General features: G+C 40.1%; 1 protein-coding gene across 1 annotated transcript; it reads left to right on the forward strand.

Moving 5' to 3' along the window:
* The first annotated feature begins 577 nt into the window (after positions 1-577).
* Positions 578-23406, forward strand: appbp2 (amyloid beta precursor protein (cytoplasmic tail) binding protein 2). The gene is made up of 13 exons (XM_030744715.1): positions 578-962; positions 10686-10774; positions 13329-13480; positions 13784-13907; positions 15653-15821; positions 15926-16015; positions 16149-16216; positions 16309-16414; positions 16500-16624; positions 17773-17858; positions 20570-20760; positions 21733-21898; positions 22814-23406. Exons 1-13 carry the CDS (start codon positions 825-827, stop codon positions 23074-23076), a joined length of 1767 nt encoding a protein of 588 aa, XP_030600575.1. The 5' UTR covers positions 578-824; the 3' UTR covers positions 23077-23406.
* Positions 23407-26516: the final 3110 nt, after the last annotated feature.

Below are 26516 nucleotides of genomic sequence, written 5' to 3' on the forward strand. Positions count from 1 at the left end.
TGAAGCTGGTATTATAATTTCTATTGCCTTGCATTTTTGTTCAATTGCTTTCACAGCAAATGAAAAATAGAAATACCTCCATCTGTGCTAATGTTTGAACCCCACATCAATGTCATTAACCTTCAGTCATATAGCATTGCTTCTTAATTGTACTGAGGCTGTAACACATTTCTGACACTTAACAATGACCACCCCTCATTGCTAAGCGCTTTTCTAGCCACATAAAAAAATGTGGGAATTTTAACATATTTTACATATTATATGGGAAATCAAAGAACTGGACATTATCTGTTTAATGGACAACATTAAACAGATAAAGGAAAATGTTCATGTGTTTTAGGTATGGATGATTTTTGTCTTTGTATATGTTCATTATCTACCAAATTAAGATGTTTTGAGCAGAATTTCTTGATGACAAGACAAGAGTAGATTTGGAACAAATGATTGATACAATCGCCAGTAAATTCATTTTTTTATTTTGTTTATGGTTAGTGTGACTGTTGAGAATCTGAGTCTGTTGGTTGAGCATCGGCTGTGCAATGTCGTCATTGCGTCAGCACACGGGAGTGTGTGCGTCGGGACGGGGGCACGGAACTGGTGTAGGGTCGAGGAATAGTCAGATGTAAGAGAAGGATGGAAATGAAATAGCGATTTTTAAATTGAAGTGCTGATTTGTCTGTTACAGTAATATTTGTAGTGTCAATACGGAGCGAATATTGCATGAGGACTCGCGGGAGAAGGGCTTTAATCGTGGTAAGGTAGTGAATGTAAGGAGAGTTGGGGAGGGCTGTAGCTTCTGGGGCTTTTTGGTGAGGGAAAACAACATGGCTGCGGTGGAGCTCGAATGGATCCCAGAAACGCTGTACAACACCGCTATCTCGGCTGTGGTGGACAACTACAGCCGGTCAAGAAGGGACATACGCTCGCTCCCAGAAAATATACAGTTCGACGTGTATTATAAGGTAGGATCTAGCAGTCAAGAGACGCAGAATGATATGACAGCTAGCATTCTGTGCGAGGTTCTATAGGCAGCTGCTAACACTGCTGCTAGCATTAGCTAAATGTCGATAACGTTACACTAGCTTTTGAAAATTCTTCCTTAGAAGGTCTGATTTGGTTAACGAACAAGTTATACAGCTTCACCCCTCCTTAACAGTCAAGGTAGCTAGTGTCTATATCAGTATAACATTTGTTTATTGATTACGAGTTCATAAAGGACATTGAGACTGTCGCTAATTACACAAGTAACTATGATTTTGTGATGTGTAGTGTTTTGTGTTGTCATTCTCTGGTCTGACCCACTTGAGTTAAAGTGACGTTAGCCTTTCTCATATGTACTTAGAACATACGTGAGCTTTCGCGGACAGTCACCGTCAATTTGCCATAAAACACAAACAGCGATATTAAAACGCTGTAACCTTGAGAACAATTCTCTCTTCATACTACATGCAGTTGAAATGTCACACTGAAGTCAGGCATCAAAACAGTGCTGCCTTTGAGCCACAGACAGAGGCAGGATTTTAGAAACATCAAGGTCATGAATACAGCTGGTTTCCGATCTTCACCCAGCTGATACTGAAACTTCCTACCTGAAAAACTACCTTTAAAAAAAGGCTCTGACATATGTTTAAGCACAGACTGTCAAAATTATATTATATGTATATGTATATATGTATATGTATTAGGGGTGGGACTCGATTAAAAAAATTAATCGAATTAATTACAAGCTTTGTAATTAATTAATCGAAATTAATCGCATTTTAATCGCATTTCAATATTTGACACGAGAAATATTAATTTAAGTTTAGTTGATGAATGAATCAATATACATAAGCTTAAACTTCAAAATTTTGTTTATTTTCCCACCAGTCTACTACACAGACCAACGAAGGGTGGAAGTGCTCCTGTGATAAGCAAACTCCTGAAATTAAAGTTAAGCATCATAACTGGATAGTTTTATTCAACATTAATGTCTCACTTGTTATAGCTGGAAATTAATCATTAGCTCAGCTGTATTCCTTGATGTTGAAATGTGTCATGCTTGTTTTAACAGCTTATTTTGAATTAAAGACTTAAAATTAAACCACAAAAAGGAGAAAAAGTTCGTTCTCCGTTTAACCAGCTGCTTTTACACAGCTGTGCTTCGCACTCACGGTTGCTAGGCGACATGAGCTACGCAGAGGTGACGGCAGCTGATATGAAGGCTAGCCGCTCACTTCCGGCCTTTGTGGCGTTCGTGGGCTGCGAAAGACGTGGGCCGGGTCCTTCGCAGGATGCGGCCCCTAATTTGGACATTGTGCGTCGATATAATCTGTATGCTGGGAACTCGCGCACTGAGAAACGTTCCACGGTGCAAAGTGCGATTAAAATGCGTTAAAATTTTTAACGCGTTAATTTCCCCATAATTAATTAATCGAAATTAATGCGTTAAAGTCCCACCCCTAATATGTATATATGTGTGTGTATATATATATATGTATATGTTTATATGTGTATGTATATATGTATATATGTGTATGTACACAGAATGCTATGTACACAGAGATACATTACGAAAATATGTTTAGGCAAACACCTAACAAATATATGTGTATATATGTGTATGTATATATGTATATGTGTATATACAGAGATACATTACGAAAATATGTTTAGGCAAACACCTAACAAATATATGTGTATATATGTGTATGTATATATGTATATGTGTATATACGTGTATATATGTGTATATATGTGTATGTATATATGTATATACGTGTATATATGTGTATATATGTATATACGTGTATATATGTATATACGTGTATATATGTGTATATATGTGTATATACGTGTATATATGTATATATGTGTATATACGTGTATATATGTGTATATACGTGTATATATGTATATATGTGTATATACGTGTGTATGTGTATATACGTGTGTATGTGTATATACGTGTGTATATATATGTATATACGTGTGTATATATATGTATATACGTATATGTGTATATATACGTATATATACGTATATGTGTATATATACGTATATATACGTATATATATGTATATATACGTATATGTATATACGTGTATATACGTATATGTGTATATATACGTATATGTATATACGTGTATATACGTATATGTGTATATATACGTATATGTATATACGTGTATATACGTATATGTGTATATATACGTATATGTATATATGTGTATATATACGTATATGTATATACGTGTATATATACGTATATGTATATACGTGTATATATACGTATATGTGTATATATACGTATATGTATATACGTGTATATACGTATATGTGTATATATACGTATATGTATATACGTGTATATACGTATATGTGTATATATACGTATATGTATATACGTGTATATACGTATATGTATATATACGTATATGTATATACGTGTATATACACGTATATGTATACATACACACATATATATATGTGTGTGTATGTATATGTGTATATATGTATATGTGTATATATGTGTATATATGTATATGTGTATATATGTGTATATATGTATATGTGTGTGTATATATGTATATGTGTATATATGTGTATATATGTATATGTATATATATATATATACACACACACATGTATGTATATATGTACTTGCTATAGTGTATGTTTGTCTGTTTGAGGTATAACTACTATATTGAACACAGATTTGATCAAAAACCTTGATCCACCCAGTCATAAATCCCCCCTTGAAACAACGTTATTTTGATGATGTGGTTCATTAGTTGATGAGCAGAAGTGTTTTGTCGTTCTGTTTTGTTTTGTTTTTCTTTTCATGCCTGCTAATCAGTCGTCTACTAAAAACTACCCGTGAACACCCATTGATGACGTATTACCATGTATAGGATCAAGGAAATCAGCATGGACAGTGTGCAGATCAGTGATGTATTGGACCTTTCTCACAGAAATTCTCAGTGTCAAAGTGAAAAGGAACTCATGAGTCAGTTGATTTAATCAATGGTGAACTGGAAAATCGAGAAGTTATGCCTGGGGCTTTATCTGCCTCCTCCACCTTCTCTTTCCTCCCTCATCTCCGCCTCATCCTCTTCCTGTTCACCTCAAGCTTCATCTCCTGAACTGAAGACGGGGCTCTAACACACAAAAATGTGCATAAACATGTTTATTCTCGATACTGTCGCGGTTATTTATTGTCAGATAGATATAATAGCTATATCATAGAACGTGCTGGTGTACTAAGAATGCTATGTACACAGAGATACATTACGAAAATATGTTTAGGCAAACACCTAACAAAATTTAGAATAGCTTTGGCATACTTCATCACAGTTTCATGAAACTTGCTAATCACTCAGAGACCTTCCATCAGCAGCCATAGGTTGAACGAACAAACTGGCTAAGCAACAACAGCTGGTTATAAGCTAACATTATGCCAGATAATGTCCTAATGTCCACACTTTCCCTCTGATAAACAGTTTGATTACATTCTCACATTATTCACTACGCGTCAGAATTCAACAATGTCAGATCCACTTCAAAGGCAGTTTCTGCAACATTGGCTTACAACAACTGTAGCAATTATTGACAGAAAAATCCTGGAAATCCTCAGCAACTCACCGCCGCATCAGTGTCATCGGACAGAAATGGCCTGTATCAGACTCCTTTCCCAAAGTTTCACGGCCTCCTACAGAGTAAATATATGTGGACGCTCCACACCCAGCATTATGATGTAAACATAATCTGACAGCCTGCACTCACTGGATAAACGCAGTACAGAAGGTTTAGCCTTTTTCTGTTTTTCTTGGCAACTGCACTTCTTATTTTAAGCGTGGAGCTGTTTTGCTGGGCCTCGGGGGGTTATGCTGCGTTTGAAATACTCTTTAATGTCCAATGCATCTACGCTGCTCTGGTGACCTCTGAATTTGGGAACTCAAATACACCTATATTGTCCTCGAGCTTCGACATGTCGCAGTTCCAGGCAGCACAACATGTGCCCCTGTCTTTCCTTGCTTGCTTAGCCATTTTCGAATAGGTGAAATCGAAACACAAGAAACTTTATGATAGTGTATATACACCGCTGTCTAATACGTGGCAATATGTCATCAACGTGGGGGCAGGGTTTTTAAATTTTTGTAGCAGGCGGCTCAATTCAGACGGACAAAATTGCTCGTTAAAAAATGTAAAATTATTCAAAGGTGTTTGAAAGTAATATAATACATCTATCTCGAAATAATTCATAATCTAAGTAACCCAAAAGCCAGTAAAAAAAATAAGTGGTGTGATCATCCTTTAATGAGGATAACACCATTAGTTAAAACAAATTGTGTGAGAAGTGTAAAAATCATTATTTCTTTAACGCAAATCCTTTGAGTCTGCACTTCCACTTCAGAAATGTGTGCAAATGTATTTGGAGGTTTTTGTAGCTGCATCACATTTGGCTTGTGTATTTCAGTTTGGTAAATATGTAAAAAAAGCTGTAAAGTGTAACACAAACTCGACCTGAGCAACAGATTATGACTTTTCATTGTTTCCAGCTATTTAAGAAACATTTTCAGACCATTGTTCTCTCTGTGCACATTTACAGATTTGTTTACACATTAGCAAATAAAAAGTACACTTGGAACTGTGAATACTTAGATTTACAAATGAAAATATTTGCACGGATTTTGTGAAGAGTCCTGTAAACTTTGCTGAATGTCAGAGAAGGCCTGTAGACAACCAAAGAAAAGCATGTTAGACTGAAATCACTTTTTAGCCAATTGATTAGATGCGGTGATTGGGGGAAACCTGCACATCATTTGTAGCTTAACTAAATAGGCCACAGTGCACTGAGTGCACTCAAGGCACCCAGCTTATGTGTCCCAAGTTAAAAAAATTATTTTCTATGAGTCTGTACTCACTAGCGTGCTGCTTTCCATAGTCATATGATTTCAGACATTAGAACAAAATCATCTGGGATTCCCAGCACAGAAACTATTGCAGAATAATGCCAACAAGATTGCTGAGCAACGAGGTTTCTCTTGATGTGCGTGTAGCTATTGCTGCTGGCAGGCGCCGCATCCATTGAAGCAGGTGGGGCTGTCTTTATGAAACTATTATTAGACCAAAAATTTCAAAATAGGCCATATTCTAATATAATCCCTCTCAAAGCTTTAAAATTTAAACACAGAAGTTTTTGGAACATACTAATAAGACAAATTAGCAGATATGATATGCTGGTCGTTAAGCTGCAATTTGCAGTTGCCAAAAAAAAAAATGCAGCCTCACCTGCATTAAAACAACGTGCCAATGTAACAAATTGGGGCAACTAGGTGGGTAATGTTAATACATGAAGTCTCCTTCTTCTCTCGACGTGTCTCTCTCTCTCTCACCCCCATTTCTTAAGGCACAGATAGAAAAATATTTGTTACTGCATTTATGTTAAGACTAAGTCAGGAAGAAACTGGGCATTGTGTGTTTCTCAAGCGTTCTGATGTTTAGCAGAGCAACGACTGGAAGTTTTCACCATTTACACAGAGACGGAGACCGGACCACTCTGGAACCCGTGTTCAAATTGTATCGTTTTCAGGGACTGGAAACACTGTTCTTGTGTAAATGGGAGGCCAAAACTCATCAAAATGTTACCATTTTCAGCTGAAAATGTTCTCGTGTAAATGGGGCCTGAGGCTGACCTTGGTAACAAGATCTTTCCCTGCCTCTTTTACACTTTGGTAGCTAATTGTGTTGTCCACCTTCCAGGTCAGAAATGTGTTGAGCCTGATGGTATTGTATTTTGCTCACTCATCCACAGGATCCACTTTAAATGGGTATTTAAATTTAAAACTATTATTGTGCTCTCCGATGTCGGATTGTTCAGTGCTGAAGCCATTCCCGTAGGCTGCTGCACATTGCATAAAACTATGTCACAGAACAGCTGATTGTGCATCACCTTATAAAGCATTCTACTACACCGGAGCACATTGCCAAATCTTTTAATACAATCAGCTGATTGCTGGTGCGGATTTCCCATTCATAAAGGTCGCTGCGAGGTGTGCTGTATACTGTGATGTGCAAGTGTGATTTTATTTTTTTTCACTTTTGCCAACAAAGGTTTAGGTGCACTGTGGTGTTTTTATAATGATTCTGAACTTACCCTCACACTGTTGAACACCAACACTGCAGCAGCTGAAAGGAAAAGAAAAACTGTCTTGTGACAGAGCGTGTAACTTTGATTTAATGAAATGCACAACTGATGCTCCCATGTCTTCACGATTGAGGTGTGATACTGATGAGTGTTAACGTTTGACATTTTTGGCAGCTTTCCTTCCCAGTTGTGCTTTTCCAGTCGTACTGTCTGAGGTGTTTAAAGGGGCCAGATCAAGAAATGATATCCTGAGTATGGTCAACTTTGTACTACAGAGTCCTTCTTGAAAAAACTAAGCTAAAGGTGGCGTAAAATTTTCATTAGCCAATGTCAGCGGTCCATTACGATGATGTTATTGTATAAAAGCTTTTTTTGTTTTTTTTAAGGTTTTTCCTAACAGTTGAAGAATGAAACTTTTCAGACAGCTCGAAGGAAGCTCTATAGTTTTTTTCTTCACAATTACTATCAGGGGTAAAAGTGAGAATCCTCCAGTTGGCTATGTCTGGAGTCATTAACATTTGATTGAACCTTATATGATCAAATATACATGTTTATTGTCCTAGTGGGTACATACCAAAGTCCTTCTAGAAGCAAAGTGAAGTGCATCTGGGCAATTATTTTAAAGAGCATGTAGAAATCAGGTTTCTAACAAGAAAAAAATTTCAGTCTGGCGTGTGTGTATTGGGGAGGGGGGGGGGTTGTTCCTGGGATTTTATGTTTAAGCCTGAAATTGTCCTTCAAGCTCCCTTTTTTTCCAATTCTTCAACCTCGTTTCACGCTGCTCACATTTTGCTTTCTATAACCCTGAGAAATCAAGCATGAACAGGACTGTTTCAAGATCGCGCGTACACATTGTGAACAACACAAGCCGTGCCTGGTGGTAGATTGCAAATTGCGGTGAAATAATTCTACAGTGCAGCAATCTAGCCAGAGGAAAAACAAATCCGAGTCTGGTAATTGCGGTGATAGTAAAGAGTTCTGATTGCAAACGGGTAAAATTCTCAACCTGGCACAAGAAAACCTCAGCAAGGCGCTACTCTGTCATTAACATTTTCTCTGTTATTTAATGTCTCTGGTGCAAATTCAGTCAAAGCATGGATTTCCTGTTAATGAAGTGAAAGGGTTTTCCCTTAGAGCTCAGATACTCCACTTCCCAGGAGAAAAACACTGACATGGACTCCATGTGCTCAGTGCCCCCTAACATGATTAGGAAAGCACTATAACACGAGCTCTGATGCATCTTTGAGCAACATTTTTTGAGCCCCTGGTGAGATCATGGTTGCTGTAGAGTGCCACTGACAAGATGTTGTTTAGATTAGAGCTGGATGTGCTGGTAGACTTAAGTGATACTGGAGCTCTCTCAATGTGCTCGAAGTCTGCTTTGGACCAATTCATGTGCCACAAGTTTGTTAAAGTCTTCACAACAAATCGAAGGTATAACTGTAACAACAGTGGCGATTATTATTGAACACGAACAAGCCAACATCCTATAAATAGCAGAGTGCTGTTGCACCGATGTATGTACACTGTAGGGGTTCATGTCAGTTTCAGCGGTGTGCTTGAAGATGTATCTGACTGTAGTTAAACTGTAGCAAAGTGTAACGTTTTTCCCCCAACTATAGCTGTAAAGTAAATTTGCATGTTGTGATAATCACTATCAGTGGTCTGTTTCATACCATAACATTAAACATATGTGGGATCCTCAGTCTGTGTCTTGGGCACAACAGGGTCATATATGCAGTTTTTCCCTTGCAGAAACAGAAAATCCCAATGTGAGATTTTAGACAAACTTTTTATCACTTTGCTCTGACAAAACAAAGGCTCAGATAATGTAGTAGAAGAAGGCTCAGCATTCAGAATAAAATCCAACACCCCTCTCCGGGGGAAGGGTGTAAAATGGAAAAAATATGGCACAATAAATGCTGTAGTCTGGTGAAACTGTAGGGGAAAAAACCAAAACAATCTACTGCTTGTAGAGTTGACATGAGAACTGAGCATGCATTTGGTGTTTATCTGTTGTCTTAGATAGTGTGGTTAAGGTTTTGACTAGTAAAGCCAGATCATGACAGAATTTTTATGACCCTGTCTGTTAAAGTGGTACAAAAATAAAGTCTGATGCAACCTCTCCAGCCAGCAAGCCTTTAAAGCAGTTTTTATCAGATTTCACTAGTGATTATCCTAATGAAAGCTGTGACTCTATCCTTATTTATTTAGATTTATAGCTCCAAAAAACTGCCTAAATACCTTCACGGAGGTGTTAACAGCAGAGCTAAGAAGTGGCAACACTTAATTCTAAGATTTTGTCACAGTCCATATGATGGCAGCCAGAAAGCATGTTTGGGTGCTGTCAGGACAACAGGGCCAGTTACATAATGGAGACTGAAAAAGGTTTATCACAGTTCACCACCACTGAGCCTGATCTGAATGCTATTGGTGATATTGTACAAATGAAAATATTAATCTTCTGACGTTCGATGACACGTCAGTCTTTCACCAAAAGTGTGCCTAATCATCCTGAGGGAAATGTGAATGTCTGTGGATTTCATGGTAGTACTTCAGTCTTAGAGATAATTAACTCAAACCCCAAACGTCACTGTGTGTGAACACAGTAGGATGCAGGGTTCTAGCCAGTGGTTTGATTGCCTGGTGCCGAGAATTTGACCGGTTTGCTGTCGGAATTGATTGCTATCACCACAATTAGCAAGCACTAGTAAGCGGTTATCTCCTAAGATTGGGTCATCTTGTCAGCAGTACACACACATATTTTCCTCTTTCCTGTTCCCACCAGCTTCCACAGGCAGGTGAGCAAAATGTCTGTCAGGAAAAAAATGGCTGCTTATTAGTAGAGTGATTGTGATTTTAAACTTACAAGCCCTGAAAGCTTAAAGCTGCACAAAGAAAGTAACATCCCAGCATTTATCTACTGCAGCTGCTGCTCTGACATTAGGTAAGATTTCACTCAAGAACTTTGGAGCGAGACATCTGTGACTCCCCCACAAACATGACCACGGTGAGCCATTTGTGTTGGCGATTATAGTATCTGCACCTGGAAGTGTACAAGGGTCTATTTGGATCTGAGTAGTGTTGATTTTGTTATCGGAGGATGATTGTGAAGCTCCATATGAACATTTGCGAGCATGCTTAACAGCAATACCCCAAGCCTGCGTGAGTCCATGCAGACTGCAAGCAAACCTGAGAAAAGAAAAAAAAAAAACTACTCGTCCACAGCAGCCCACGTGCATGTCCATAAACGCGTATAATCCCGGTCTGAGTATAACAGTTTCCAGCTAAGTGCATTTTGATGACAGGCTAGACATCAGCAATTTTTTTTTGTTTGAACTCCTGTTCAGCAGACAACATTGTCTGCATCACTTAAAGCATAATACAAAATGGGAAACGGCGCTCTTGTAGTTACAGGTTAGACTTTCATTTGTCTCTACAACATTTGTTCCTCACCTGCACATTATCAAATATAGACTCAGCTCTGTTTGTCATGACATCTGTTGTATTGCCTGTGGCTCTCATCTCATTATCCCCACCCCACTGTGTGTTTCAGCTGTACCAGCAGGGCCGGCTCTGCCAGCTGGGGGGAGAATTCTGTGAGCTGGAGGTGTTTGCTAAAGTGCTGCGGGCTTCAGACAAAAGGTAAGAATATAATAGGACTAAACTGTGGTTACACATTCACATCAGTCCATCACTCATCTAAAGCCACTTTCACATGTGCGCTGCAGTCCCGGGCCGTGTTGCAGGAAGCAGGTTTAACAAACTAAACTTAAATGTTTCTATCAGTGTAAATAATGTGATACAAGTTTGTTTTTGAACAGTGCTACTGTAGATGTTTAACTATCTGATGCTACTTTCCCACAGCCGAGGAACCGGTTCGCGTGCCAGTGCTCGTGCTGTTCCCAATGAACCGGCGAAATGCTTAAGAACGGGCCCGCGTTCCCACCGCGTTTCTGTGAACTGCTCCTTTACGTATGAGCGTGGGCGGGTCCTCGTCTGGACACGGAAGCCGAAGCGCACAAACGTGGGAGAACACGCTCCCCTTTCTTGTGCTGCAAATACGTTTTACAGTCCAAACCAAACTACTGCAGCATCTGTGTGCAGCACAGAGGGAAACACAGACAGTGATTAGAGCAAGACGACAAGTACGCACTTTGTGTCCTTTTATCTGTGATATGAACTGATACAAAGCAGCAAGTTCAGCCTTAGAGCCCAACCTGATTCACAGCCGTGAAAATCGCTTCGCTTTTCTCATGTAATACACATGTAATATGGTAGAAAAGTTTATGTTGAGATGGCAGAGTCACGCCCTTCTGCCGCTTTCGTCACGCGTTCGTGGTTTGAGACCAGCTAGCTTGCGGGGCCGGAATTGAACCCGTTTTTCAGCCGAGCACCGAGTGCTTCGGCGGTGGAAAACCCGCCTAACGGTTCAAATTACGGCACGGGCTCCGGAACCCTGTTGGTGTGAAAGAGGCCTGAGAGCTCCGTTACTGTTTAGGGCAGGAGTGGGCAACTCCAGGCCTCGAGGGCCGGTGTCCTGCATGTTTTAGATGTGTTCCTGATTCAACACACCTGAATCACATATAGAAGTCATTAGCAGGGCTCTGGAGAACTTGACTGCATACTGAGGAGGTAATTCAGCCATTTGATTCAGGTGTGATGGATCAGGGACACATCTAAAACCTGCAGGACACCGGCCCTCGAGGCCTGGAATTGCCCACCCCTGGTTTAGGGTGACTGAGTAACAAAGATGGCATCTACACATTTTATTCTGATCTGATAATAAAACCACAATCACCATATAATTGCTATCGCCCTTCTTACATTCTCAACTGATAGATTAAAAAAGCACTCAACAGCAGAGAAGAGAACCTGCCAGCGAGCAGGTTAAGTTCAGGGTCAGAGTTGAAGTTAACCCTTTCTGGAGCAGAAAACCTGGAATTCACGTTAGGATTAACAACCTCAGTAATTAGCTGAACCTGGAATAGGACCGTGAAATTTACCCAAAGATTACTGGGAGCAGCTGTGTGTGAAAACAACAATGACCAATATTTGAGTAATAATCGTCAATATTAGAATTCACAGCGAGCGAGTGGGTGTATGGATGATGGTATATTTTGGCTCAAAACCATAAGGATGCAAGGGGAGTGAATAACATCATCTTAACAGGAGAGGGAGTCAACCTTATTTCTGTCGCACATGCTATTATTCACTGGAGGAAAAAAAAAAGAAGAAGAAGCAAAGAAACACCACCACAGAATTGAGCCATTCAAATATGCATTCCACAAATATTCTACATCTGATTTAGAACATTCGTTGACAGCCAGGACTCTTTCCTCACCCCTCAACTATGTCTAATGGACAGTATGAAAGAGTATTTCCAGTAGTAAAACAGGCTCCTCATCTGGAATTTATGTTAAAGCATAATCCCCTCCTCGGGCCATCTCTATTTCTACTTTGTTTTCCAGCATTCATCAGTAATGCAATGCACTTAATGTCTCTTTTCATTTTCCATCTTTATCCACGTTGTTTAAAATTTAATAATAAAGTGTTAAATGACACATTCCTCTTTTAGCTGTTCATATTAAAAGCATCTGTTTTTACTGAATTGATGTGGGTTAGTGAGTCCATGTTATGACCATTTTCCAAACTGAGCTCAGGTTTAACTTTTCACCCTAAGAAGAAATGTTAGATTTGGCCGGTTGAGCCCCAACGTGTTTTTTTTTTTTCGCCAGCTCATTCGTGGGGGGCACTCCGTATGCCCAAACAGAGGACGGGGCAGCACTGACCATTTTGATCTATATTTATTGACTTCCATCACACAATTTTAACAATAAGATAATTTAAGGAATTTGCGTGTCTATAGATCATATAGTAGGCCCTGAATTTTGTGCAATTTGACGGCTATAACAAATACGTTGTTTCATCTGAGTCTCCTTTAGTCTAAGAAATGCCCATATTGTGAATGTAGGTGAATAATTCTACAGTATAACTGCTTGTGAATGTCCTTCTTAAAGAAAAACAGCCTTTGATTAAAGTGTTCACTCATGTTCACTGCACACTATGTTGTTGCTCTGAGGAGCTTTGTGTAAACAGCTCATCACTGCAGTTAGAATAGCAACGGTCATATGTACTTATTTTTTTCTGCTAGTTGGCACTGTTGACATCGTGTCTCCCTTTGACCTCATCAATGCAGACACCTCCTGCACCACTGTTTCCAGGCCCTAATGGACCATGGTGTGAAAGTGGCTTCAGTTCTGGCAAACTCCTTCAGCCGCCGCTGCTCCTACATCGCAGAGTCGGATGCTCACGTCAAAGAGAAGGCCATCCAGTTTGGCTTTGTGCTGGGTAAATGGCAGGGCTGGGGAGCGAAGGTTTTAGATGGGCACTGTGTGAAATACAGGTAGCACTTTGGTAGATAATAGATAAAGGGGATAAATTACAATATACATTATAATAAATTCAAAGTGGAAAATTTGCCATGTATGATGCATTGACACCAAATAATTTAGGGCCTAAATTCTGTATGTTTACCACAATTACCCTTTATTCAGCCCTTTTTGGTGTTTAAAATGTAAAGTTGTGCTATGACCATCAGACACCATATCTGATTCTGTGTCAGTCAAATGAATGTCATATTTTTGGTTGTAGGTGGCTTCTTGTCTGATGCGGGCTGGTATGGAGATGCAGAGAAAGTGTTTCTGTCGTGCCTGCAGCTGTGCACGCTCCACAGTGAGGTCCTCCACTGCTACCGGGCTGTGGAATGCTGCGTCAGGTCAGTCTCAAACATCTGCTCATATTCACAAGTAAACCGCTGTGTCCTATAGTTGCAATACCTTAATTGTTATAACAGATATGGTGTTACACAAAATGTGCTTTGTTCCAGTACAGCCACTGGGTGATTAATATGAAGAGTCCTGTAAGAGTTACACAAGCTGTATCTATTTTTTTTTTTTAATTGATTTGACTCTGGTCAGATGTAAACAGATAAAGCACAGAAATTGTACGTCACAGCAGACAGTTAAGCTTTTCTTCAGACTAGCACTAGCAGCGATCTGTCATGGAATAACAAAGCTATAAATGTCACACTTCTCCTCTGCATCTGTACTTAAATGGGAAATGAATTGCTTTATATAGCATCACTGACTCAGACACCTCCAGATTGTGGCCAATAATGGTTTTGGCATTGTGGGTTAGTTTGTTAAATCATGTCTGACACTGATGCTGCCCTCCCCATCCTCACCTGCTAGCAGACAACAGCAGAGTAAATGACACTCGCTGCCATAGACTGGTAGATCTCCAGCATTGTGCTGCACATATTGAAGGATCTGAGCTTCCTCAGAATGTAGTCTGCTCATCCTGTTCTTGTACACAGCATCTTTGATGCTGTTGAGATGGTTATATATTATAGTTCCTTCACCTTGCTCTGACCTTTGCTCTAACTCCTACGATGTCTCCTCTTGACACCCCTCCCAGTTTATCAATAAGAGAGAGAGAAATCCACAAAAATTGACCCCCCCCCCCAAAAAAAACAAAAACAAAACAAAAACAAACAAACAAAAAAAAACTGCCTTTTGTTTTGTGGTTTGAACAATCTTAAGGATAAATTAAGAAAAAAGATTAGCATGCTAACATGCTAGGTTAAATTTAAAAGGATTACATCATCTGCACCTGATATAAGTTTGGGCTACATCTGCAGGGTTTTTGCAAATGTTTGATTCCTAAGATGAACTGATATAAATGTGATGTTGCTCACAAAAGCTGTCATACGGCATTTTTTTCTGCCACATTGCCAATCTGGATGCTGTACGTGACCAGTGCACAAACACTGTAAATCAGTGATTCTCAAACATGGAGCCACCGCAGGTTAGGTGTGGACATTCGGGAGAATTGTAGGATGAAACCAAGGAGACGTTAGTGATGCTGCCATGTTGTTGTGTTTGTTTGGTCTTTTGTTTTGTTTTGTTTTTAATTTTGTAATTGAACTTGGATCTTGTTTTGTTGGTAGTAATTGATTTAAAAATTGTGGCATGTGGAAAATAAATTAGGTTTCTGACACGAGGAATTCTACAAAGTTTGAAAACCTCTGCTGTAAATGAACAAAGTTGAAACAAAAGTAAATACTAGTGTCTCATTGTTATTATATTCCTATTTTGTAATTATTTTTGAGATGCAAAATAAAATAACTGTTAATTATTTAGTCAGTTATCCAGTGACCTGATGGTTTTTTTTCCTACTTATTACTGTAAGGTGAAGAGTTTTGAGAAGGGTGTTTTTTTTTCCCTTTTCTTTTCTATCCTCTCCATATTGGCACCTTAGAGAAGAAGGGTGCATAGACGTATATACTTTGCAAACTCTGAAAAACTGAATAACATTGGTGTTCTTGGGGAAACCAGTGCAGCAGTTGTCTTTCTACTGCTTTTTTGAAATGGCAGTGAGATGGTAATGCAGCAATAAATACTGACCAACACACAGTCTTAGCCTGAGACTGACTGAAACGGCTCTCTCTTGTCTCGTCAGGCTGCTTCATGTCCGTAATGGCAACTGTAAGTACCACCTGGGGGAGGAGACCTTCAAGCTTGCTCAGTCTTACATGGACAAACTAGCCAAACATGGCCACCAGGCCAACAAGGCAGCGCTGTATGGCGAGCTTTGTGCCTTGCTCTTTGCCAAAAGCCACTATGATGAGGTGCGTATGGTTGACCACTGATGGTGCTTTTGTGTGGTACTTGTACAGTGTTGATACTGAGAAAACTGTAACTGCTTTTTGTCTGCCATTATCTTGTCTCCTAGGCATACAGGTGGTGTATCGAAGCTATGAAGGAAATTACTCCTGGGCTGCCTGTTAAAGTAGTGGTTGATGTCCTTCGACAGGCCTCCAAGGTAACACTCAGATCATTTGTACCTCCAACAGTTGTTTGTTTGTTTGTCACACAGGTTAGTCTTTTTATAAAATGTCTCAGATACACTCATATAAAATTGAGACAGACCTGTAAAGTTTGTCTCTTCACTGCAGGCCTGCGTGGTGAAAAGAGAGTTCAGAAAAGCAGAGCAGCTGATCAAACATGCAGTGTTTCTAGCAAGGTAACCCGCTGGGTTTAATAAAGACTCCACATTACTCCTCTTAGTATTTTTACATTATTCCACAGATTCTGATTCAAAATATTGTCTTACAGAGAACATTTTGGACACAAGCATCCCAAGTACTCCGATACGCTGCTAGATTACGGATTTTACTTATTAAATGTAGACAACATATGCCAATCAGTTGCTATTTACCAGGTAAGTAGAGTGATAAGCTACAGGAATGTGTCCATGTTTTCAGTGATTTCATCTAATTAAAACCTTTCTGATAAACAAATCCCAGACAGCCCTGGATATCCGGCAGTCTGTCTTTGGTGGGAAGAACATCCATGTTGCCACAGCCCATGAAGACCTAGCCTACTCCTCATATGTGCACCAGTACAGCTCTGGGAAATTTGACAATGCTCTGTGAGTGCAGTGAAGCTTCTAAACTCGGCTAATTAAATTCTGGACAAGATGTGTTGTAGATGAAGCCCAGCACCATGACTCAGAACCTGAGTATCTGTGCTAGTATTTATGTAATATGGCTGCATGCTTTCAGTGAATGCAATAGGGCTGCAACTATGACTATTTTGATAGTCAATTAGTCATCGACTATTGAAACAATTAGTCACCTGATCAGATTATGAATCACATAATTATGAAATGGCACTTATTTAGCTAACAGCTTTTACATTTAGCATAAGGTTATTTAAAATATGGTAGTAAACACAGGGAAGATAGATACTTCATTCAAGAATTTTAATCAGGTTTGCTGCTCATATAACTTTAACGGTTCATTTTTCCAACCATTAAAAAAAAAAAAAAAAAAAGAAATTTTTTGTCCCTGTAAATCAAAGTTGGCACAGTTTGACCAGTAGCTGCCATGACAAAACCTGCCGCTGAATGCGCATGTGTAAAGCTCGCTGGAGCTAGATGGACAGGAAGACGTCTCACTCCGTTTAAAAAATAAATAAATAAAAGGATCCAAGGTTTGAGACAATTTCACACCTCACTCACTGTTTAAAAAAAAGAACAAAAAACGGAGTGAGTGTGAAATTGTCCCAAACCTTGGATCATCTGGTACACCATGTTCTTTCACCAGTAGCCGCCTTGACTAAACCTGCCGCTGAATGCTATTGTGCATGCGTGAAGCTCGCATGCACAATAGCATTCAGACGGACAGGAAGACGGCTCACTCCATTAAAAAATTCATCCGTAACAAAAAACGACTAATAGCGACAATTAAATTCGTCATCAACTATTTTTATTCGACTAATCGTTGCAGCCCTACAATGCAGTTGCATCTATCAAATATTTAACTGTACACGGGCAGATTTAAAGGCGAAGGGAAACGTTTCTTGTTTGTGTAATTAATCATGTGATGCTCTTGCATACAAAGGCAGTGATTCAGCATTGCATAATGCAATGACCTTTGATCAACTTTTGAACTGTTCAGTTTCAAAACAACTTTTTTCAGTGGAAACGCTTGATATTCTTGGAAGTGTTTATCCTGACTGTATAGCATTTCCAGCCAAGTCTGAGTTACATGACTGGGAGCTGTGCTTGTCCCTTAGATTCCATGCAGAACGTGCCATAGACATCATCACTCACATTCTGCCTGAGGACCATCTTTTGCTGGCCTCCTCCAAGAGAGTCAAAGGTAAGGCAGGCAAAGTGGAGAGTATCATCTTCAAGGTGAGAATTATGCTTCAAATACAGTTGCAAGAAGAAGTAAAATCTGGTCTGGTTTTCATCTGAGTCACAATTACACAAATATAATCAGACTAAATTCATCTCACAGTTGGTTTGATTTTTCTTTGGCTTTCTTTGTCTTTGGCGAAAAAAGGAAAGCTCAGATTTTGAGAGAGTTCAAACATTCTGCTATAGATTTAATTGTATGATTTGGGTCACTGTCGTGCAACATCAGTCATGCTTTCCTAAGCATCAATTTGTTGGCTTCCGTCCTGATTGCTTCTGAACAAGGTGTTCAGGCCCATAAATAGCAAAGCAGCTCCAATCCAAAATGCTCAAAGGAGGAATAAAATTTTATTTTTTCAGAGAACATTATCCCAGAGGTGGATACCTACTCATACAGAGAGTAGTCCGAGTCAGTTTTCACCATCTGTACACACTTTAATGACTTTGAAGATTGAAGATGATCCAGGTCATTAGAAACACTTTTGCCGCTTTTTTCAGCTGGATGCTTCTTCTAAGGTCCTGTAAACTTTGTTGTGACTAACACATGGTTCATGCCAGCCTTTTCGGGGCAGAGCAGAGTTTGTCAGTAAGCACACTTTCTAAGGAGTGGCTCCTCTACAACCCACTCTTTGAATCTCATGTTCTTTACAGAAACTCCTGACTCAAATGATCTCAAATTGTTAGCAAAGTTATTCACTTACCTTTCAGGCTAAATATTCACTCACAATCCAGGCTGGAAAGGTTAATTTCTTTGGGTGTTACTGGATTGTGTTTGTCTGTCACTGTGACTCAGATGATGATCAGACCGCGTTTTGTGAGGATCCAATCCAAAAATCCTGACAACTTTTTCTTTCAGCTGTATATGTGCAACAGTGTATTTTCAACTTGGGAGGAGTCCTTTATTGTTGTGAAAGGTCAGGTTCCAGTAACTACCATTTCAGATGACATGGCAGTATTTAAGGTACAGTACTGTGCAGAAGTCTCAAGCCACCCATCAATTTTCTGTTTTTTTCTGGAAAATGGGTGCCACAATTTATTGAAACATGTGTACATGTTATTACGTTCTATATAAGGCAAAAACAGAATTCTAACTAGCGTGAAACTCATTATTTGGTATGACCACCTTTATCCTTTTACACAGCCTGAACTCTTAGGCAAGCTTTCCAATAATTTCTTTCCATAGGCTTCAGGAATAGTTCTCCCGACTTCTTGGAAGACATTCCAAAGCTCTTTGTTGAATGTGGGTGGCATTTTGCTTCGTTCTCTCACAAGATGATCTCACACTGCTCCAATAATGTTGAGGTCTGGGCTCTGGGGAGGCCAATACATGACTGATAGTGTTCCACTGTGTGTGCGTTTTTTTTTTCTAACCAGGTATGCTTTTACTGCAATGTTAAGTAGTTTAACAAAAAAAAAATAATAATAATTCTCTGAAAATGGGTGAAAAAGCAGCCGGTGTCCCAAGAAAGACCTTCAGGAATCCTGGAGAACAATTGCTCAAGACCACTTTAAAAAAAATTGCAAGAAAGGCTGGCTCCTTGGAAGAAAAGAGGGGTACCGTATTTTCCGGAGTATAAGTCGCACTTTTTTTCATAGTTTGGCTGGGGGTGCGACCTATACTCCGGAGCGACGTATATGTGACATTTATAACACATGAACCAAAATACTCCAGCCACTTGACATCTCTGTGAACTGCAGCTTTAAGGCAGTCTTGCGTAACCTGTGGGCGCAGTGGATGATGGATGGAGAGCACAGCTTAACGGCAACTGGGAGAATGCGCCACCCAACTTTCCTGGAAGTCATTGGATGGATCAAGAAAACATGGGCTTCAGTGACAAACCATCCTGTTGGGATTCAGAAAGGCTGGAATAATTGGAACTGCAGCTGACGACGAGTCTGACTAACGCGACACAGAAGAGGAAGCGGCGCTTCGTCTACGGAGTGTACGGAGTTGTTTAGAAGTGACACCGAGGATGAAGAATTCAATGGGTTGATGGTTTGGTTAACTTGTTAGTATGTTCTTTATGCTATGGTTATCTGAATAACTTAATGTTACGTTAACATACTGTAGCGATTCTCTTAGTTAGAGAGCGTGTTGATGTTGTGGGATTTCGGACTGTTCGGGAGGTTCGTGAAGGCAGCATGGAGAGAGAGAAAAAGACCGAGAGCTTGCCTGTGTGTGTGTTGCTGTTCCGCTGTTGTAGTTGTGGTTGGCGTGGCTGTGGCCTACAGCAGCCGTTTTTCTGTTAATAAAGACGATCTTTGTTGTGAATATCGCCGACTTTGGAAGTGTGTTTACAACGTTACAATACCGAACACGTGTTCGTTGTGCGTCATGTAGCTGAATGTGCTACGTTAGCATAACGTAGGTGTAACCGTGTTCGTCCTGTTCTTTAATCCATTATTATTTTAAATTGCCGTTCAAGATGGAATTTCTGCTCTGGGTCTCGGATTCTATCAACCCCCCCCCCCCCCCCAAAAAGTGCGACTTATAGTCCAGTGCGACCTATATATGTTTTTTTCTTCTTTATTATGCATTTTTTGGCTGGTGCGACCTATACTCCGGAGCGACGTATAGTCCGAAAAATACGGTAGCTCAAGACTTTTGCACAGTACTGTATTGTTCAGAGCTGTACATTATGTCATAATAGACTATCCTTTTGTATCCAACAGCCCTGATTCTGGAGGAAATCGCCATTGACTGCCACAATAAAGAGACAGAAGAGCGCCTCCTGCAGGAAGCTCACGACCTGCACCTCTCCTCACTGCAGCTGGCCAAGAAGGCCTTCGGCGAGTTCAATGTACAGACAGCCAAACATTATGGCAACCTTGGACGACTCTACCAGTCCATGAGGAAGTTTAAGGTGGGAGGACGTGTTTGGTTTGTGATAAGCTTATTGTGCTTTTACACTGTTACTTGAAACATAGGAGATAGACTCTGTCTACAGTCGTCAACTTCAGCCGGTACAAAATACTGCTGCTCGACTTTTAACAGAGACGAGAAAAAATGAGCATATTACTCCAGTTTTAGCTTCACTTCATTAGCTTTCTGTCAATTTTAGGATTTGTTTCAAGATTTTGATTGTTTTTAAGATTTTAAATGGGTTGGAAACACTGTTTGTCTGATCTTATTCATGTTCACACTCCTGTCAGTGCATTGGGGTATTTTAATCAGATGATCCTCAATATTCCAAGATGTAGACTTAAAAATAGAGCTGACCAAGCTTTTTCAGTTTTTGCCCCGAGAGTCAGTCACATGACAGGAGACCTGCTCATTGATACGTCAGTGACAGACTGAACTCTGGTCGAACAGAATATATAAATATTCTCTTTGCAGTCTATGTTGGGATTACACAAATATCAAAGTGGTGCACATTTGAAAAGACTGTATATGTTAGATGCTCTATTTGGTTGGTCTGGCCTATGAAAGGCAGAGTGGAGATTGAGTGTGATCCTGTAAAGGTTCTTGTCCACAGCTGAAATGACTTCAGGGAAACATCTGATATCCTGCAGTTCATGAGAGACTAACTTGGCACTACACGTTGTTCCTTTCAGTCCAACGACAAGTGGAAATAGACTGAAGAAGAATTTGTGAAAGGCAAAACAATAAACACTGTAACTCACTTTCAACAAAGCCTAATATAACAAGTTTACTTTGACCTAGTTACCACACTTACTGGCATTGAACCAAAACAGCACATTGTTTCTGTGGAAAAGTAGCTCGATGTTTGAGTTATTGGAAAGGCCACGGAAACCAAATACAAAATATTGCCATTGAGATTTTTCTCTTGTATCATTCAGATCTACTTGTTTTGCATGTGTGTTCGTATAACCAGGAGGCAGAGGAGATGCACATCAAAGCCATCCAGATTAAGGAGCAGCTACTTGGTCACGAAGACTATGAGGTGGCTCTGTCTGTGGGTCACCTGGCCTCCCTCTACAACTATGACATGAACCAGTATGAAGATGCAGAGAGGCTCTACCTACGCTCTATCGCCATTGGTCAGTAAGACTAAAACAACCATACATGCATGTTTCTATGTCTCAGTATACCAAGACCTAAGGCCTGAGTCATGATGCTGCTTAAACTCAGTCAGGGTTTCCTTATGATCCTTAACTAATGGGCATCGCAAAACAGGTCATCTAGTGGCTCAGTTCACTCTGTGGGAATGTTAAACTAAATCAAATGCACAGCATCCAGATGGCACTATAAATAAGTACAAACATAATAGAAATAAAAGTCTGACTCTTGGTTCAAAGCTTAAAGGAAAACCACAGAAATGAATGCACAAACAATGTGGAAGTACGCTCTTTTGTTCTTATGGTGATACATTATAGTCCCCACATTTGTTAGAGGAAAAAAATGTCCTCTAACAAATGCATGTCAGCTATAGATCAACTGGAAGCACACTTTCTTTCTTTCTTTCCTTGATGCGTTCCTTCCCTCTGTGCTGCTGGATTCTTGTAGCATATGTTCTTGGTTCAGATCAGTTGGAGTCCTATTAGAATCTAATGGCCACTTAGATTGCAGCTATACATGTTTTAGTGCTGTGTGACAGCTGTTTGATAGTTCATTCAGTGAGCTTTTGAACACGCCTGGCTTTTCCAAATGGTTTCCAAGGATACATAAGCAGTATGGACCACAATCACATCTCAATATTTTTAGGCTAAATATTACAAAAAAAGGATGAGTGCAATAAAATGGATGGATGGATGGAGTCTTCTTAATATTTAGAAATATGGAAAACATGTATGTGGAGCCCACGCTCATCAGTTCAAAACCTGACATCAACTTGCTACAATGTAAGACAAGGGGAAGAAGTACATGTAACTATCTGGAAAAATTTCTCCAAAAAATGGGCTTGAGTCAGATAAGGTGAATGAAACATGCTTTGTGATATTTCCCTGTCTTCACAGGTAAGAAACTGTTTGGAGAGGGTTACAGTGGGCTGGAGTATGACTACCGAGGCCTGATCAAACTCTACAACTCAGTGGGGAACTATGAGAAGGTGTTTGAATACCACAACGTACTGTCCAACTGGAACCGGCTGAGGGACCGGCAGTTTGCAGTGGCAGATGCCCTGGAGGACGTCAACACTACACCCCAGCAGACCCAGGAGGTGGTACAAGCTTTCCTATTGGCTCAGAGCCTAGGCCCCACCCGCCCCTGTCTTGGCTGATTGGATGACAGAAAAAGTGTGGGGGTTAAAAAAAGACAAATGGTGGGTTGTAGCCTGGTGTGGACATGTGATGAGCCCCAAATGTGATGCTTCAGTTGCACACCAATGTTTAGTAACACAGTAAATTCAAGCATCACCGACAGCTTGGTTGACTTTGTAGTCAGTCCTGCTGCCGGTACACACACAGACATACACACATTTTCATGGAATTAAAAAAAAAAAAATAGAGAAGAGAAAACACTGTTATCAGACCTCATTGACACTCTCACCACCAAGATGCAGCTGCTGCATTTCTCTAACAGAAAGAGGACACTGAGGGGGGGGACTGGGGAAAAAAAAAAGAAAGTCAAATGACCAATAAGGATGCCACATGACCTCCTGGCCTCTCGTCACTCGCCTTTTTCTTCCTGGACAACATCCTTTGCTTTTGTGTCGTACCAGTGTAGCTCAGAACTCCAGGAGCATCATCACAGAAAAGAAGCCATGTTCTCCAGAGCTACATACACGACAGCATCTGTGGAATATGTGCACATCCATCAGCATCATCGCTCTGCAGATCACAGCTGGAAATAGTTGGGTATTTTTGACACTCGTACAGTTAAAGAAAATACAGCAGATTGTACACTTAAGTTTGATTTGAAGGCTGTTTGTTGTTGTTGTTTTTGTTTTCTTTGCAAAGAGCTGAAAGTGGACCCTAAAAATGAATCTCCTTCGTGGTGGAGAGACTCTACACAGTGGAATGTGATGACAGTGGGTGTAGCTCTTTCACAGGTCTTGTCTTTTTTTTCCCTCCAGCTTAGTACTGACATAGCATCATTAAAATGCCAATAATTTATATGCAAACATATATGTTCATGTAGCCCTGTTTGTTTTCTTACTGAATGAGAAACAACTCGACACTATGATAAAGAGGGACATGGATGGGAGGGCGAAGAGGAAGCTGCTACATGTACAAAGGCTCAGAAGCCTCCTTTTATTGGTTCATTTTGAGGCTATGTTTGAGTGAGTGAGTGTAACACAGAACTCTGGGTGCCTAAGTGCTCCACTGATGACTACCAGCCTTACACCAGCTTGCAGTTATCTGTCTGTAGACGGACCCATATTTTTAAGTGCTAAATAAAACATTATACCCTTAATGGCGCTACAATGGGGACCAATAGTGTGTGTGAGTGTGTATGTGTGTATGTATGGGTGTGTGTGTGTGTGTGTGTGTCAGCCTGTTTACTTGTGCATGTGGCCTCTCCACTCCACACCCTCCTGTCAAAAATCCCATTAAAGCAAAGTTCCTGATATGTTTTTCTGTTCCTGTCCAGAATCTCATCTGTTGCTTCATTTCAAAGCTCTGCTGTCATGCTTGGAATGATGCTGGATTGACCAGTTAAAAGCTCACTAGTGTGCTCTAGTGGACACTGTGTGTAATGGCGATTACATACTTGTTTCTGTTTCTAAATTACTTTAAAAGGAACTTATTCTGCTCATCTCCAGTTGGATATTTTTATTCTCAGACTCTTCTCGAGTTCCTCTGCACCATTCTCTGTTCAAAATAATCCTAATATCTTATCCTGGGCCTTGGGCCAGCCAATTAAGTCCTCCTTTGTCTGAAAACAGCTGTTTTAGAACTGCTCCTTCCCTTGAAGCCAACTTTCTTCTGATTGGCTGCCTGTCTCACACAAATGGTTTGAATAACAAGTCTGTGGATGTCTGTGCTCACAGCCGGAGCTGTGTGCTTCACATAACTGTGTTCATGCTATTGGCTCTCTTACAAAGTATTCATAAAACAGTTGAACACAAAACTGCTCCCTTTCAAACCTGTTTGGAAGTTTTTAAATGTGTACTTGGAGTAAACTACAGTGGTGTGAAAAAGTATTTGCCCTCTTCCTGATTTTAGTTTTTCACATATTTGTCACAAATGTTTCAGATCATCCAAAAAATAAATATTTTAATGATATTCTGGGTAGATACAAAATGCAGTTTTTAAGTGGTGATTTATTTTATTAAGGAGAAAGTGCTATCCAAACATATCTGTCCCTTTTGTTAAATCATGAATTAACCGTGATTAACCAGATTTATTTGGAAAGCTGAGTTCAGTTTCACTAGCCACACCCAGGCCTGATTACTGCCAGAACCAAGAAATCACTTAAACAGAACCCGTCTGACAAAATGAAGTAGGCTAAAAGATCTCCAAAAGCAACATTGTATCACAATCAAGAACAGATGAGATACAAATTCAGTGACATCTTTCAGTACAGAAAGGGTTACAAAGCCCTTTCTAAGGCTTTGGGACTCCAGTGAATCACGGTGAGAGCCATTATCCACAAATGGAGGAAACTTGGAAGAGTGGTGAACCTTCCCAGCAGTTGCCAGTCTTCCAAAATGACTCCAAGAGCACATCAATGACTCATCCAGGAGGTCACAAAAGAATCCAGAACAACATCTAAAGAACTGCAAGCCTCACTTGCCTCAGTTCAGGTCAGAGTTCATGATTCAACAATAAGAGAAAGACTGGACAAAAATGGCACGCATGGGGGAGTTCCAAGGAGAAAATCACTGCTGTAATTGATGGAACCGTGAATTCTGCTCTTTACCATAAAATCCTGAAGGAGAATGTCCCACCCTCAGTTTGTGCCCTGAAGCTCAAACTGCCTTAAGTTACGCAGCAGACCAACGATCTGAAACACATCAAGTCCACCTCTGAATGGCTCAAAAAGACAGAGTGAGGGCTTGGAATGGCCAAAGTCCAGACTGAAATCTCACTGAGATGCTTTGACATAACCTTAAACAGACCCTTCTTGCTTGAAAACCCTCCAATGTGCCTGAATTAAAACGATTCAGCAGAGTGGAGCAAACTTCCTCCACAGCGATGTGAGAGACTCATTGTCAGTTACCACAGACGCTTGATTGCAGTTCTCCCTGCCAAGAGTGGCACAACCAGTCATCAGGTTTAGAGGGCAGTAACTTTTTCACACAGGGCAGGTAGGTTTGGATAGTTTTTTTTTTTCCCCTCTTAATAAATGAAATTATCATTTAAAAACTGCATTTTGTATTTATTCAAGTTATTTGTCTAATAAATTTGATTGAAACATTTGTGTGACAAATATGCAAAAAATAATAAAGGGGGGAGGGGGGTACTTTTTCACAGAGACGTGCATGGCGTCCTGCAGCAGAGAAATGACTGGTGAGATTTTGTACAGTCCAGGCTGAACACAGATGAATATGTGCAACATTTCCTGAGAATGTGATGCCTTGGATGAACAGTCCGCTGTTTTAGTTTTAAAATGAATGAAGAAAACGAGCTTTGCCTTGCTGTCGCTTCAGTGCTGTCGACGTCTCCCTTTGTAACTGTGATGCAAGAGGCTCTAGGTGAGGAGGTCCAGCCCCCTCAGCCACACACACACACACACCTCTGAACAGATGTGTTGTTTGCATTACCAAGCAGTTTG

The sequence above is a fragment of the Archocentrus centrarchus genome, chromosome 13, assembly GCF_007364275.1.
Source record: "Archocentrus centrarchus isolate MPI-CPG fArcCen1 chromosome 13, fArcCen1, whole genome shotgun sequence".
Lineage (NCBI taxonomy): Eukaryota > Metazoa > Chordata > Actinopteri > Cichliformes > Cichlidae > Archocentrus > Archocentrus centrarchus.

Coding starts and splice junctions, on each gene's coding strand:
- appbp2 (XM_030744715.1), top strand. CDS start 825: ATGGCTGCGGTGGAGCTCGAATGGATCCCAGAAACGCTGTACAACACC. Junction 15,822..15,925: donor CCAAAAGCCACTATGATGAG/GTGCGTATGGTT, acceptor CTTGTCTCCTAG/GCATACAGGTGGTGTATCGA. Junction 16,625..17,772: donor GGGAAATTTGACAATGCTCT/GTGAGTGCAGTG, acceptor CTTGTCCCTTAG/ATTCCATGCAGAACGTGCCA.